This window comes from Drosophila simulans, chromosome 3L (assembly GCF_016746395.2).
Source record: "Drosophila simulans strain w501 chromosome 3L, Prin_Dsim_3.1, whole genome shotgun sequence".
NCBI lineage: Eukaryota > Metazoa > Arthropoda > Insecta > Diptera > Drosophilidae > Drosophila > Drosophila simulans.
The window spans coordinates 19307701-19321664 of NC_052522.2; the positions used below are offsets into that span (position 1 = coordinate 19307701).

General features: G+C 46.0%; 5 protein-coding genes across 6 annotated transcripts; 3 read left to right on the forward strand and 2 right to left on the reverse strand.

Annotated features, from left to right (window-relative positions):
- The first annotated feature begins 23 nt into the window (after positions 1-23).
- LOC6738711 (trypsin-1) lies at positions 24-2065 on the forward strand. The gene is made up of 5 exons (XM_002085476.4): positions 24-448; positions 592-740; positions 798-934; positions 1000-1579; positions 1697-2065. Exons 1-5 carry the CDS (start codon positions 361-363, stop codon positions 1967-1969), a joined length of 1227 nt encoding a protein of 408 aa, XP_002085512.1. The 5' UTR covers positions 24-360; the 3' UTR covers positions 1970-2065.
- LOC6738712 (lon protease homolog, mitochondrial) lies at positions 1988-5898 on the reverse strand. 2 transcript variants are annotated; one of them, XM_002085477.4, is made up of 9 exons: positions 5439-5898; positions 5022-5277; positions 4499-4904; positions 4312-4441; positions 3945-4249; positions 3460-3882; positions 2675-3403; positions 2423-2612; positions 1988-2362 (listed from the first exon to the last, which is right to left on the reverse strand). In XM_002085477.4, exons 1-9 carry the CDS (start codon positions 5775-5777, stop codon positions 2126-2128), a joined length of 3015 nt encoding a protein of 1004 aa, XP_002085513.1. In that variant the 5' UTR covers positions 5778-5898; the 3' UTR covers positions 1988-2125. The 2 variants fall into 2 exon arrangements, with proteins under 2 accessions (XP_002085513.1, XP_016032528.1); XM_016169244.3 differs by having other exon boundaries at positions 4499-4958.
- Positions 5899-6222: 324 nt separating this feature from the next.
- Positions 6223-7278, forward strand: LOC6738713 (uncharacterized protein C1450.15). The gene has a single exon (XM_002085478.4). It carries the CDS (start codon positions 6338-6340, stop codon positions 7046-7048), a length of 711 nt encoding a protein of 236 aa, XP_002085514.1. The 5' UTR covers positions 6223-6337; the 3' UTR covers positions 7049-7278.
- Positions 7140-12288, reverse strand: LOC6738714 (trafficking protein particle complex subunit 8). Its single transcript, XM_002085479.4, has 8 exons — positions 12029-12288; positions 11639-11800; positions 10655-11579; positions 10349-10597; positions 9832-10294; positions 8849-9761; positions 8362-8787; positions 7140-8232 (listed from the first exon to the last, which is right to left on the reverse strand). Exons 1-8 carry the CDS (start codon positions 12192-12194, stop codon positions 7577-7579), a joined length of 3960 nt encoding a protein of 1319 aa, XP_002085515.1. The 5' UTR covers positions 12195-12288; the 3' UTR covers positions 7140-7576.
- Positions 12289-12591: 303 nt separating this feature from the next.
- On the forward strand, positions 12592-13736 carry LOC6738715 (histone chaperone asf1). The gene has a single exon (XM_002085480.4). It carries the CDS (start codon positions 12915-12917, stop codon positions 13569-13571), a length of 657 nt encoding a protein of 218 aa, XP_002085516.1. The 5' UTR covers positions 12592-12914; the 3' UTR covers positions 13572-13736.
- Positions 13737-13964: the final 228 nt, after the last annotated feature.

The following is a 13964-nucleotide window of genomic DNA, read 5'->3' on the forward strand; positions in this document are numbered from 1 at the left end:
GAGGCATTTAAGGGGACGGCATTTCAGTGGCTCGCTTTCCGCCCTGCAGATAAGCCAAGTGCTCGGATTAGCTCGGAGTATTATATAATACCTACTATAACGCTAGCGGTTCTCATCCCATAAAGCTTTCACCTGGGAACTGAGCATAGAGTGGAGACGCTTTATTAGCCAGGAAAACCCCATAGTGTCGACGCATCGAACAGGTTCAACAGCAGTATCTAAGGCAGTATCTGAGCTCGGCTTCCATATCGGAGCAGTAGCTTTAGCTGGCTGGAGAACTGCCAAAACAGAACTGATTCAGCGGGCAACGGAAGCGACACGCGATTAAAAGTCCCACTGCACTCGCGAAAATAATTCAAAATGAACGTCTTTCTTTGGGCATTCGTGATTTTACTTGGCTATATCCCGCAGAGTACAATCGCCAAGACAGTATCCAGTGATTTTATGGGTGAGTCAGGCATAGGTTTATATACCAACATATCCATTTAATAGCAAAGTAAAGACTCATTTCACCCACATAATTGATATTTCTAAGACAAATTCCAAGAATCTAATGTAGACCAAACCTAAAGATTTTCGTATACCATCCAGATCTTCTCGACTTCAGCGATAATGATGAGTTTCAATGGGGGGAGTCGGAGAATCAGGTACACGAAAATCGCACTGGGGAAAACCGCGTCGTGAGTTTCCTATCCCAACATCGCCTAAACAAGCGGCAGGCTCCCACCTCGCAATTGCTGGTGAGTTTGTGACTTATGCATCCATATCAGTATGGTATCTACAAATGATAAACGCAGGAGAACAAGGATTACGGAGCATGTAGCACTCCATTGGGCGAATCCGGCCGATGTCGCCACATTATCTACTGTCGCATGCCAGAACTTAAAAATGATGTCTGGCGTCTGGTCTCCCAGCTGTGTATCATTGAGAAAAGGTATGTGAGTTTCTTCCTGGGGGCTTGGCATCCCTGTATTATATAAACGTATATGTTTATCTTAGCTCCATAGGCATTTGCTGCACTGACCAGTCGACGAGCAACCGATTTGGTCCGCAACTCGTGACCAGTGCGGACAGTGATGAGCCGCGTATCGTTAATAAGCCGGAGCAGCGAGGCTGTGGGATCACCTCCAGGCAGTTTCCCCGCCTCACCGGTGGACGGCCCGCGGAGCCAGACGAGTGGCCCTGGATGGCGGCCCTGTTGCAGGAGGGTCTGCCCTTCGTTTGGTGCGGTGGTGTCCTGATCACCGACCGCCATGTCCTAACTGCCGCTCACTGCATCTACAAGAAGAACAAGGAGGACATCTTTGTGCGTCTGGGCGAGTACAACACGCATATGCTGAATGAGACGAGGGCGAGGGATTTCCGGATTGCCAACATGGTGCTCCACATCGACTATAATCCACAGAACTACGACAATGATATTGCCCTTGTCAGGATCGACAGGGCGACTATATTCAACACCTACATCTGGCCAGTTTGCATGCCGCCCGTGAACGAGGATTGGTCGGACAGAAACGCCATTGTCACCGGTTGGGGCACCCAGAAGTTTGGCGGTCCTCATTCTAACATCCTCATGGAGGTGGGTCGCATATCGGAATATAGTTCATTTTATATACAGCGTTTTTTATTGGTTTCAGCAATTTAAGCAAAAGAAACTTGTTTAAAATAAGAAAATATTTATCACTCCTATCTTCAGGTTAATCTGCCGGTTTGGAAGCAATCCGATTGCCGCTCGTCATTTGTGCAGCACGTTCCGGACACTGCCATGTGCGCTGGATTTCCGGAAGGAGGTCAGGACTCCTGTCAAGGCGATAGCGGAGGTCCACTGTTGGTACAACTACCCAACCAACGCTGGGTCACCATCGGCATCGTGTCCTGGGGCGTCGGCTGCGGACAGCGGGGTCGTCCGGGTATCTACACTCGCGTGGATCGCTACCTGGACTGGATTTTGGCTAATGCTGATGTCTAGGATATAAGCAGTACTTTCTTCAGTTCGATGGTACATTCAATTTACTTGGCATTAGGATTAACAAATGCTATGGTCTAAATACACTAATTAACCTGATAACGATAGATATTTATAAAAACTATCAACACCCGTTACACCCCCAAGCTAAATCTAAGACTAAGGCCACGTGTCCGACTTAGCAGCGGCCGCACTGGAGAGCTTCTGCAGCGGCTCCTGCTCTTCAACATTGTTGGTTGTCGTTTCGGTTACATCGGTAAACGCTACCTTGTAGACATCCTCGTAGGTGGTGGCAAAGTGAACCTCCAGACCATCTGTAATGTACGTGGGCAACTCCTCGAAGTCCTTCTTGTTATCCACAGGCAGAATAAGACAATTCACCCCACTACGACGTGCCTGAATGATGGAGATTTATGGTTTACACTTAAATAAATCATTTATTTCTGTTTTACTTACTGCAATCGTCTTTTCCTTAATACCACCCACGGGTAGCACTTTTCCCTTCAGGGATACTTCGCCCGTCATAGCGATGTCTTGGCGCACCGGCTTTCCAGTGGCCAACGAAACGAGCGCTGTAATAATGGTGATGCCAGCACTGGGACCGTCTTTCGGTGTGGCACCTTCAGGAACATGGAGGTGAATGTGTCTGTAAGGGAAATATATAAAATAACGAAACTAGGAAAAGACAAATCAAAAATAAAAACTTACTCTTGCTCTAAGAACAGATTATTGGGTTCCAGCGAATACAAAAAGTTGCGCGCCACCGTTAAGGCTATTTGGGCCGACTCCTTCATGACATCTCCCAAATTTCCGGTGATGTGCAGCGATCCGGCGACAGTATTCGGATCTGTTTTTGCACCCTGGCGAATGTGACGCCTTGACGTTTCGATGTAAAGCGATGAACCGCCCATGGCCGTCCAGGCCAGACCCATGACTACACCCACCGGTGTTGTTGCGTACATGCGATCTGAGCTGAAGATTTGCTTGCCCAGGAATGTGGTCAGGTTATCAGCGTTAACCGGAAAGTGCTCGCCTTCTTTTTTGACCACTTTGAAGGCCACCTTGCGAATAACTTTCTCGATATGCTTTTGCAGGTTTCGCACCCCGGATTCCCGGCAATAACTGCGAATCAGCATGTTCAGGGCATCCTCGGAAATGTTGATATGCTTGTCCGTCAATCCACAGTCCTTCATTGCTTGTGGCATCAGATACTGACGAGCGATGGCGATCTTTTCTTCGGCAACATACCCAGACATCTCAATCAATTCCATGCGATCTCTTAACGGCTCGGGAATAGTATCGATCACATTAGCAGTGCAGATAAAGAGCACTCGCGAGAGATCCACCGGCACATCGAGGTAGTGGTCCAGGAAATTCGCATTCTGCTCGGGATCTAGTAGCTCCAACAATGCTGAGCTAGGATCTCCCTGATAGCCCCTGAAAGAAGATATTTATTAGATTACAGTATATCTTAATGAAAGCCTTTTACTTACTTGCCGATCTTGTCCACCTCGTCGATGAGTACCAGAGGATTTTCAATCTTGGTCTTCTTCAGGCACTGAATCAGTTTACCCGGCATGGCGCCCACGTATGTGCGGCGATGTCCCTTGATCTCGGCCACGTCTGTCATGCCGCCCACACTAAATCGGAAGTACTCGCGGTTCAAAGCGCGCGCAATGGACTTTGCTATGCTTGTCTTGCCCACACCAGGTGGTCCATGGAAGCACAAGATTTTGCCCTGTGTAGAGCCCTTGAGGGAACTGACGGCAATAAATTCTAAAATACGCTTCTTGATATCCTCCATTCCGTAGTGATCGTCGTTTAGTGTTTCAGTGGCCTTCTCCAGGCAGAGATTTTCGGTGCTGATGACGCCCCAAGGTAGGGAAGTAAGCCAGTCGAGGTAATTGCGAGTTACACTAAAAAAAAGTAGTAGGAGCATATAAGTTTAGCTAAATTCAAAGTATTCAGTAGAACTCACTTAAACTCGGAACTGTGACTCTCCAAGAAGTTCAGCTTGGTGAGCTCTTCATCAATAACCGTCATAATAGCTTCGGGAACCACCTTATCCTTCAGCTTTTCGCGGTACTTTTCACCAATGGCATCCTTGTCGTCTTTTTCAATGCCCAGTTCTTTTTTGATGACTTTCAACTGCTCCTGAAGTATATATTTGCGATGTTGCTGCTTGACTTTTTCCTCTACTTCGCGTCCAATTTTTTGTTGCAGTCTTGAGAGTTCCAACTCCTTTTTCAGTAAAGTTAAGGCCAACTGCAGACGTTCTGGGATCTGAAATAGTGATACATATATGAGATATATATTTCCTATATTACATCGGTTAAATAAATTACATCGGTTTCCTCAAGGATTTTTTGCAGCTCAGCTGGTTCTCCAGCGGAAAGGGATGCTCCCAAATCACACAGATATATGGGGTTGTCGACAACTCGTTGATTTTGATGCAGCATTTGCTGTAGACTCTCCCTGAAAAGTATGATTAATGACAGATAAACATGGTATTTGTATCATTTTTGAACATACCTATACAAGGGATTCATTGTGATTATGTCCCGAAGAGTTTTGATTATCTCCTGAGTTAATGCCTTCACCTCTTCCGTTTGTTTATAAATCGGTTGCTTAACGTTCTCCACTTCTACAATAAGAACAGGTTGGGCGCTGGACGCAGATTGATTAACATTTTCTTCCGCTCCAGTCTCAGGTTCCACTATCTTTTCTTCTGTTGGAGGCTTTGGCAAACTCGATGACTCGACTTTGCCTGATTTCAGTGGCGGCTCCAGAGTCTGGTTTTGTACAAGTTCTTCAGCAGCCGCCGATTCACGTGATTTTCCGGTCCGACTCCTGGGAATTCGGCCACGGGGCTTTCGGGCTGGGTCGGACCTTGATTTTATAGGTGCCGCATCCGCTTGATCAGTGCTTTGATCTTCAGCTGGGATTTGTAATTTTATATTAAATAGAGGATAATGCAAAGTTGTCATTTTCACTAAGGGCAGAAACATAGGTCACACATCTGGGCGCTTAGTGGGTGTGTGGAAAACATGCTTACCGGGCTTAGGAGTTGGCACGTCCTCTACCACCTGACCTGTTATCCGAATACGACGGTGGGCCACCACAACCATGCGCAGCTTATCACCGAGATCCTGCAGCTCTTGGATTTGGGCAAATGTTCCGAGATTGTAAACATCATTCAAATTGGTGATAAGCTCCTCTTCGCCATCAGTTTTTTTAAGGAAGACACCCACGTAAGGTTGATTCAGCTTGACTTTGCGACGCAGCAGATCCATGATGATGGGATTGGATACCTATTAGCACATCGGATTTTTTCAAAGCCAAAAAAAAGTATTATTAGGGCGTGCTTTTATATGTTTTAAACACTAAAAAGAAGTCTAGCTCATTAAAAGCTTGCTGACTGAATCAATTAATGATAGGGAGTAGTTATCCCTCCAGTGGCATGAAATCTTACCTCCACTATCTTCATGAAGCGGGGAAAGAGAGGATTCTTGCGCATGGCCAACAGCGGGACATGTGGCCACACGTCCGGCACCGCCACAGTTGCCGGAAGATGGGGATCTTGCTCGGACATAAGATCGGGTCCCATAATAATATCTCCGTTGGAATCATCCCGTTTGCGGCTGTAGAAGCGCTGCACTATCAAATTGGCTCCGTTGAACCGCTGGAGACGCAACGACCGATCCCGGCAGTATTGCATCAGGGAACTCTGGATGGGACGATTCCGGGTCCACACTGACGCCGAGGCGATGCCCCGCACCATGGGGCGCACTCGGATAGCGCGGGCTAACATATTGAAAGCAATATCCACTCGCAATTTACTTAGAAATAACTAGAAATGGTAGAAAAACAATTTGCAGTCTAAATGTGTGGTGAGTGATTATGTGACGGCTGGTGAAATGACAGCGGCTGGCAGTGCTGCAAAACGATTTCGTCTATTGTTGCACAGTGGTACCGGTGAAATCTTAAAAAATCTGTTTAAAAATATAAAAAAATATATTTTTAAATAGAAATACTGCCTGGTAGACGTTATTTTAAATATGTGCAAAAATCCCTCGGACTTTTTTTTCTACAGCGCATGAGCCCAATGACGTCGACAATGTCGTCCTTTATTTAGGGATTTTTTAATTTTGGAACTATTTTTTTGAATTTTGTTAGTAAAAAGCACCCATTATAAAATAGATCTTAATTGAGTGTGTTTATATTTAAAATTGGTATTTTATAATTTTCGAAGTTTTGTGTTTTAAGCCCACAGTACATTCAGTGTTGATAGCCGGCGAAATACAAACGAAAGATAGGAAAATATCGTCCAAGTCTAAGATTTACCAAAATTGTATTTATCTGCATTTAATCATGGTTTCCCGATTCGACCAACAAAAGACCAAGCACCAGCTCTTCCACGTGTCCCTCAGCCTCGCCACCATCCTGATCTGCATGGCGTACATGCAGTATCGCCGGAATTGGGCACATCTCGGCAGCTTCTGGGATTCTCTGGTCGTCCCTATTGTTTTCCTCGGAGAGCTGCTAAAAGTTGTATTGGCTCGCTTCTACGGGAAGGTTGAGGATGGTGTCCTGACCGCAAAACAGCGCCAGAAAAAGAACTCGTACTTTACGCCGCGGGAACTCCTCGGAGGATTCACCCTGCAGTTCCTGTGTACACTTCTCTACGCCTTTATCTGCATCATTTTGGGAGCCCCGGTGCTGGGCAACTATGAGCAGACCTTCGTCTTGGCCTTACTGATGACGTTGTTGACGGTGTCACCCACAGTTTTTCTCCTCGGTGGCGGAGGAGCACTCCAAGTGTGCTTCTGCGAGAAACCGGACTTTGTTACCAAGTGCGAGGACACGGCTCTGAATCTGTTCAAGTACAATGCACTGGGAGGTATTCTGGGAGCTTGGGCCGGGAGCGTGGTGGCTCCACTGGACTGGGGACGTGACTGGCAGGCATATCCCATTCCCAACGTGATCGGAGCACTGCTGGGAAGCGCTCTGGGCAATATATACGCTTGTACGCATGTCCTCTACGCCACAGCCCGAGTTTACATGACCAAGAAACGCACTTAAATCTAATAATAAACTTTTAATTCTGCCACCAAGATTATTACGTTGCGCTGCCACTGAAACCCACTCATCCACTAAGAACCACGTCATCATCTCGTCTAGTCAGCAGCTTAGGAACTACCAAAAAGCAATTACCACTTTAATGTTACATGTTTAATCATATTACTAGCGTGTATTATTAATGAATTCTTTTTAAATTAATCAATTAATAAACTAACAAATTATGAATTTAACCAAAGGCGTCTTAAAAACCATAACACCTAATTCCTTTCCCAATCAAATCTTTTTTTCTTCTTTTTTGCGCAGATTCTTAATCAAAGAATAGTGTACTTTTTGCCCGTGAGCTCTAGTCTATGCTGTGATGTTCGATACAAAAACTTTACATTTTCACATGCAGAGGGTCAAAAAGCTTACTAATTTTTTAAACTTCAACTCCATTCAACTTACTAAATGACAATACCATTTTTTAGCATATCATAACTGATAGACAGATAACATATAATGATTTAATGACACCACTTGACAAACATATTAAGCTTTAACTGCCATTACAAAGCTCTCATCCTCCAGTAGACACCGTTGGCCCACATAGTTTTCATTGGGCTCCCAGTAGTCTTCTTCATCAGCATCCGCCAGGGGCTGCCAAGCATCCTCATTATTTAGCGCTCCCTCGGGTAGTGGAAACTCCCGTCGGTTATCTAAGGTGTCGTCAGAAGAATGTCTCCTTCGAAGGAAAGAAGCTGTTGGCGCCGCTGGACAGTGCCCAGTCTCAAATAGTTTGTAAAGCTTAATAAAGTGCAAGCCACAGGCCAAGCGCTGCCCCTCCTCCCTAGCTACCAGGGCGCTCCAACTGAGGACCAATGTGGCGTGCGGTACATAGTCAGCTACGCTTGCGTTGAACTCTTCCGAGGAGATGTTGGTATTGAAATACACCGTCTCTTCGTTGGTGAGGAAGCTGTGCGGGTCGTGTATCGGAGGCATGTGCTGCTCCACCTGCTGAGCGTGCTGGGCCGGCAGGATCTTTAAATGGGAAAGTCGCGAATGAAGCAATGTTTTAATCGATGGAATGTCTTTGTATTCTTCTTGTGTTTCTTTCTCGAGAAGGCGGCACTGGAAATTGCAGCAAATGGAAGACTTGAGGCACTGTGCTCCAGCCTGTCCCGGGCTGACTCCCATACTGTTCATTACTGCAAAAAAATAAATATTAATTAATAATCCCTTGTACTAGGGGAACTACAGAACTTAATAAAAATTAAAAATAAATTAAGAGCTCATGTTGCAACTTTTAAAGATCTCAGTATTATCAATGTACTTACTATATAGTTTATCCGGATTCAACTTAAATTCCTTGGAGTACAATGAAATAGAGTTGATGTACACTTCCGTTCCCTCCACTGCATGCTGGTTCCTAACGTTCACATCCAGTCCCAGTTCATTGGTAACCGCATTGCTGACCACACAAGTGGAGTCTGCCTGCAGGCAACTCTCTACCTGCAGCTGCCAAATATGCCGAACCAATCGATATTTAATGGGCGAATTTGCTACCGTTGGCAAGGAGTAATAAAATAGTAGGCGTAAGGTAAAGGGTCCCGCCTGGTGTGGAGCCTGCACCCACAAGGAGATGGTTTGAACTTGCTGGGCGTCTAGGGCAGCCAGCCCAGGCCGGTTAAGTAATCGGTAAACTCGCTGTCCTCGGATTTCCTTATCCTTAACTAGCTTGTCGTTGGAAAGATTGCGAAGAGCTACACAAAACAATGTAAAATTAAAACAAATATTCAATAATAAAATTTATTATTTACTCACAACTCATCATAGCCAGTGGCATTTGGCTGTGCTGATCCAAAAGGGACACACAGCGCGGGTTATCGCATCCCAAATAGATCTCTTCAATCGGAGCAATTCCCAGATTCCGAAGAGTTACATGAACGGGAACAATTTCACCAGCCAACAGTCGACTGGGAACGGGAGTAAAGCTTACATTCATGGCGGGCAGTTGGGGAACCAGTTTGATAGTTAATCTGTTGTCCAAAACGGTCTGCGAGGATTGCTTGGCATTGTGAGGCCTGATCTTTTGGGTTTCAAACTGTAAGGTACCCAGGAGGCTGGCTGCAGGATCCGCACCGGCTGCTACTCGGCAAACGATTCCCAAAATACTCAGACGTCCGGTCAACTTGGGAGTCAGCTTAAAGTGCAAAGTTTCTTCGGCCTGTTCGGCCAATTTGATGGAAGCCACGCAGCTCGTTTTGATTGCTGCTCCTACTGCTATTTTATTAGCACTATCCGATGATTCCTCATAAGTACAGGCGTTGGAGAGCACCTCATCATTGTCCAGTGTGAGTTTCCACAGTAGGTCAATCTCGGATAGGGCTATTCCACATCGAACGCTATTTGAGAGGGTTACAGCTAGCTCAATGGGTTCACCTTGCACGGCTACTGGAGTTTCCAATGCAGGCTGCTGTTTAGTGTACAAATATCTAGAGGGTTTAAAGACAAAGGGCTTATTATTGGCAGCCGTGATCACAAGCATCTCTTCAATCTTGTTCCAAATGGGCTCATCTGCAGTCAGATTTGAGTTGATGTCTATGTTGGTGGCCGGCACATGAGGTGCCACAGCCGACGGTGATTGCACTAAAGTAAGAACACGAACGGAAGATTGCACTACTTGGGGTAAGGCATGTGGTAGTAATCCCAGCTCAGGACTTCGCTTAACAAGTTCCTGAAAAAATATGCGATAGTTTATATAAAGGCCAATTGTATGCTAAAAAGTACATATTTTACAAACTTACATTCTGAGTCTGAATGTACTCCTTTAAGAAACTGGTCTGCTGCTGGGCACTTTGAAGGCTTCCAGGTCTCAGTAAATGGGCGAAAGATCGACTGGCCTCCTCAAGTTGTTTTAGCATGTAGGCCTGCTTGGCCACCGTATATTGAATGTGGTCCTCAGCCAAGCTCCACTCGCGCTTTTGGAAAACCTGATAGGCCTGGCGATAGCAACGGTATGCATGCTTTCTTTGTCCAGCTCGGGAATAACGATTCCCGGCCAGCACGATATGGAAGGCATACTTCCTGTGCATTGGCGGTTGGGTCACCAGAAAACAGTAGGCTGCCTGCTCCAGTAAGAGGGCTGAGCGAAGATCTGATTCCTCGTTGGTCATGCGAATCAGTTGCTTCGCCACTTCACTATATAGTCGCGCTGTTTTTAAACATTCCATGCTGAGGAGCGTAGCTCTGGTCGCAAATTGCTGTAATCTGTAATAACAAAATAATAGAAAAGCTGTTAAACAAATGCCACAATTAACTTACTTGCACACTGTGAGATAACACACAATTGCATCCTCCATGTAGTCATATGTCTTTCTTTGGGCAGTACCCAGCATGAAGGCGGATAGGGCAGCCATTTCCAGGGCTCCCGCATAGTATTGCCACGCTGAATCCGCATTGAAGTCGCGCTTGGCTTGGTGGTAGGATTGGAAAGCCAAATTGTAGTGACCAAACATGAAGTAGAGATCGCCCAACTTTCGTGTTTGAAGCTCCGCAGATTCATTGGTGTAGCTGTGAACAAAGCGGATTTCTATTAAAATGTGAAAGTTGCAACAAAAAAAATCTTACATGACTGCATTTTGATTGTTTGCTCCTGCTCCCGGCTTGCTAGTGACAAACCATCGTTTCGTAGCGCTTAACAGCGACTTGCTGACGCCCTTTTTGTTCGTCACACCCTCGGCGAGAATAGCCACCAGATGCTCGATGTAGGGAATCAATGCTCGAACAGCGTAGTCCTGCACAAAGTGTCGTAGGTTGTCAATGTCCCGACTGGTGAGACATCCGCCGTGAGGTGCATCCGGCTCTAATTCATTTCCCCAAACATTGGGATTGATTGTTTGAGAGGCAATACTCTCGCTGCTGATGCTAAATTTTGAATTAATCGCCTCTGTGGCGCTTTCCTGCATGGGACTCAGTGGATGAAGCATGGCCAAATCGCTTTCTTGAGCACTGACTCCTTCCAGGAGCTGTGACATTTGCATGGCAGGCATACTTATGACAGAAACTGCTTCCTGTGGCGATTTCGGTGCACTAAGATCCGTGGAGGGTAGATTTGCATCACTTTTAGGCTGTCTTTTAATAAACGTTGCCCAGTGATCTGGGACCTCAGCTGCACCCTGAGAATCCAGCGAGTTGATCGACACCAGAAAACACTTGCTGTCTCCAAACGTAGATTTAAGCAGCTCGAATCCCTGCTGTGCCTTGGACAAGTCTCCCTGGCTAGCTTCGTGCAGCACCACGTAACTATTTAGGACCTCGGTGGGATGGAACCATTTGGGCAGCTTTTGGGGCGTGATGCTCTGCATCTGCTGCACACGTTGTCCCAGTTTGTGGGCGGTCTCCACAATCTGGGGATCTGCGCTGGAAAGCACTAGCAAACAACTTAATAAATGGCGGGTGAACTCATGATCCGCCGGAAATTGCACAGTTAAAAAGGTCTCACGCCACTGCTCGAACCATGGTTCCGATGTGGGTAACTCAAGGTCTATGCCAGCTGTAGGAGAATGGTAAAAGGATTACCAAAAGACATTTTTGCATCGCTAAACCGCTTACCTATGGTAGCCAGTCTGGTTTTGTCATTGTGGGCGTTGGTCAGAGACTCGTTGAGCATCTTCCTGGCCAAAATAGTTTGCGGCGGCCGCCAGTCCACATCACAGAAGTTGAGACGGAGTCCACGCACCGATACACTCGTTCCGGACACGTCGCGAAAGTGAGCTAAAGAAGGGAGTACAAGTTTAAGTTTGTATTCAATATTATAAACATGTCATCCACATCATAACAACCTTAAAACAACAACATTGTAAGCAAAATGTTAAATAACCATGTTGAATCGGTTGGGTGTTCCATCGAATAGACCTATTTGCTTGGCCGCGTCTATGCCTTGTTTACCTCACCCGCACGCCCCCTCAAACACTACAACCATTCCCCATTCCATTCACTCACCATCATTTGGCAACTTTGCGAACGGCTGCAGGAGTTCCACGAAGGAGAGGTTGTTCCGGTGGCAGATCTCGTCCGCCTGTGGACTCGACAGCACGCCGATCAGCGGCGAGAAGATGTTCCGGATGATGTCGCGGGCATTGTAGCTCTGGCCCGTCAGGTGCAGCATTACTCCAACTATTTACAAAGAAAATACAGAACACCACACAACAATTGGGGGGAGCAGCTGGAGATGGCACTTTATGCAAATATGTATCGAAACTATCGGTACTGGAAGAAAGTCGACAGCTGTTTTTTGCGCTGATATCGATCGCTTTTCCAATCAAGAAATACATGTTCCAATCTTTATTCGACTTGGTTTTTACTGAAGATCATTATTTTGACATATGTATGTGTATTTTTTGTTAACCATTCCATTAACCATTTATCTTTATTTCGTGTAAAGGCCAGTTGTATCGAAACGAAACTATTATTATTATTTTTATAGATCTTGTAAAATCGATCACAAATCCAACTATTGCCGCATTTTGACATTGCGCCACTTGTCGTGGTGAGTTTTTCGCCACCACTTGCGGCACAGAACGGTCCCTCTGAAGCGCGGGAAACAAGTCAGCTGTCACCACCATTTGTGCGAAGAGAAGCGGAATAATTGCGATAAATAAAAGCAGAATAGCGACAGACAATTGCACAAACCTGATTCATGTTATAACCAAATCAAAGTACTAGCATTCCAGTACATATATCAAGGGTTTACCGAGCGTTTTGCAGGTGAATTTCGCAAAAACAAGCAATTCCCAAATCGGACAAAAGCAGAACCTCTAAAAAAAGCGCGCCGTCGAAGGAGTCTTGCAAAACTCGGTCTACGCTCTGCAATCTCCGAGGTACAGTCATGGCCAAGGTGCACATCACCAACGTGGTGGTGCTGGACAACCCGAGCAGCTTCTTCAACCCCTTTCAGTTCGAACTCACGTTCGAGTGCATTGAGGAGCTGAAGGAGGATCTGGAGTGGAAGATGATCTACGTAGGCTCGGCGGAGTCCGAGGAGCACGACCAGGTGCTGGACACCATATACGTGGGACCAGTGCCTGAGGGGCGACACATCTTTGTTTTCCAGGCGGATCCGCCAGACGTCAGCAAGATCCCGGAACCGGATGCGGTGGGCGTTACCATTGTTCTGCTTACCTGCTCCTACCGCGGCCAGGAGTTCGTCCGCGTGGGCTACTATGTGAATAACGACTACGCTGACCCGGAGATGCGCGAGAACCCGCCAACGAAACCTCTTTTCGAGAAGCTGACGCGAAACATCCTGGCCAGCAAGCCGCGCGTCACCCGCTTCAAAATCAATTGGGACTACGGGCACATCAACGGGAATGGAAACGGCGTGGAGAACGGCCATCAAGATGAGATGGCCACCGATGGACCGTCCACATCGGAGGCGGCTTCAGTAGTTGTCCATCCCGAAGATGACAATAGTTTGGCCATGCCAATGGAGAACGGAATCAAGGCCTTAAACGAGAACTCCAACTCATTGGCCATGGAATGTTGAGAGCTGCCGGCAGTCCGAACAATGACCACACCAACACACTCAAACCAACATGGGCAACAATGGATAATTTAGCACTCCTGGTCCTTGTCCCTCTATTTACTTTTAAGTAACTAAGATTTAAAGCAAAAATATATGTATACATTAAATTATTTCCTAAAACATGCATTTTCTTAGCTATTTGCTGACTTTTCTCTGAATGCACATATAGTATGTATGTAAGTGCGCACTCATTTGTGTTTGAAGAATGGCTATTACGTTTATGGCAAAGTTCAGTTGGCCCTGTTTAACAATTAGAAACTATTATCAATAGAAATAACAAGCATATTCTTGAAAGTTACTCCGGTTTCAATAATTGAATTTTGTACAGAACTGATTTTTTGTCTAAATGATTTA

What these genes read in the sequence shown, in the direction of transcription:
- LOC6738714 (XM_002085479.4), bottom strand. Translation starts at nt 12,194, where the DNA reads ATGCTGCACCTGACGGGCCAGAGCTACAATGCCCGCGACATCATCCGG. An exon ending in AACAATCAAAATGCAGTCAT is followed by an intron (nt 10,598 to 10,654) that starts GTAAGATTTTTT and finishes CTTTGTTCACAG; the next exon opens with CTACACCAATGAATCTGCGG. An exon ending in TGTTATCTCACAGTGTGCAA is followed by an intron (nt 10,295 to 10,348) that starts GTAAGTTAATTG and finishes TTGTTATTACAG; the next exon opens with ATTACAGCAATTTGCGACCA.
- LOC6738711 (XM_002085476.4), top strand. Translation starts at nt 361, where the DNA reads ATGAACGTCTTTCTTTGGGCATTCGTGATTTTACTTGGCTATATCCCG. An exon ending in CTCCCACCTCGCAATTGCTG is followed by an intron (nt 741 to 797) that starts GTGAGTTTGTGA and finishes TGATAAACGCAG; the next exon opens with GAGAACAAGGATTACGGAGC. An exon ending in CTGTGTATCATTGAGAAAAG is followed by an intron (nt 935 to 999) that starts GTATGTGAGTTT and finishes TGTTTATCTTAG; the next exon opens with CTCCATAGGCATTTGCTGCA.
- LOC6738713 (XM_002085478.4), top strand. Translation starts at nt 6,338, where the DNA reads ATGGTTTCCCGATTCGACCAACAAAAGACCAAGCACCAGCTCTTCCAC.
- LOC6738712 (XM_016169244.3), bottom strand. Translation starts at nt 5,777, where the DNA reads ATGTTAGCCCGCGCTATCCGAGTGCGCCCCATGGTGCGGGGCATCGCC. An exon ending in AAATCCTTGAGGAAACCGAT is followed by an intron (nt 4,250 to 4,311) that starts GTAATTTATTTA and finishes TCACTATTTCAG; the next exon opens with ATCCCAGAACGTCTGCAGTT. An exon ending in AGTCACAGTTCCGAGTTTAA is followed by an intron (nt 3,883 to 3,944) that starts GTGAGTTCTACT and finishes ACTTTTTTTTAG; the next exon opens with TGTAACTCGCAATTACCTCG.
- LOC6738715 (XM_002085480.4), top strand. Translation starts at nt 12,915, where the DNA reads ATGGCCAAGGTGCACATCACCAACGTGGTGGTGCTGGACAACCCGAGC.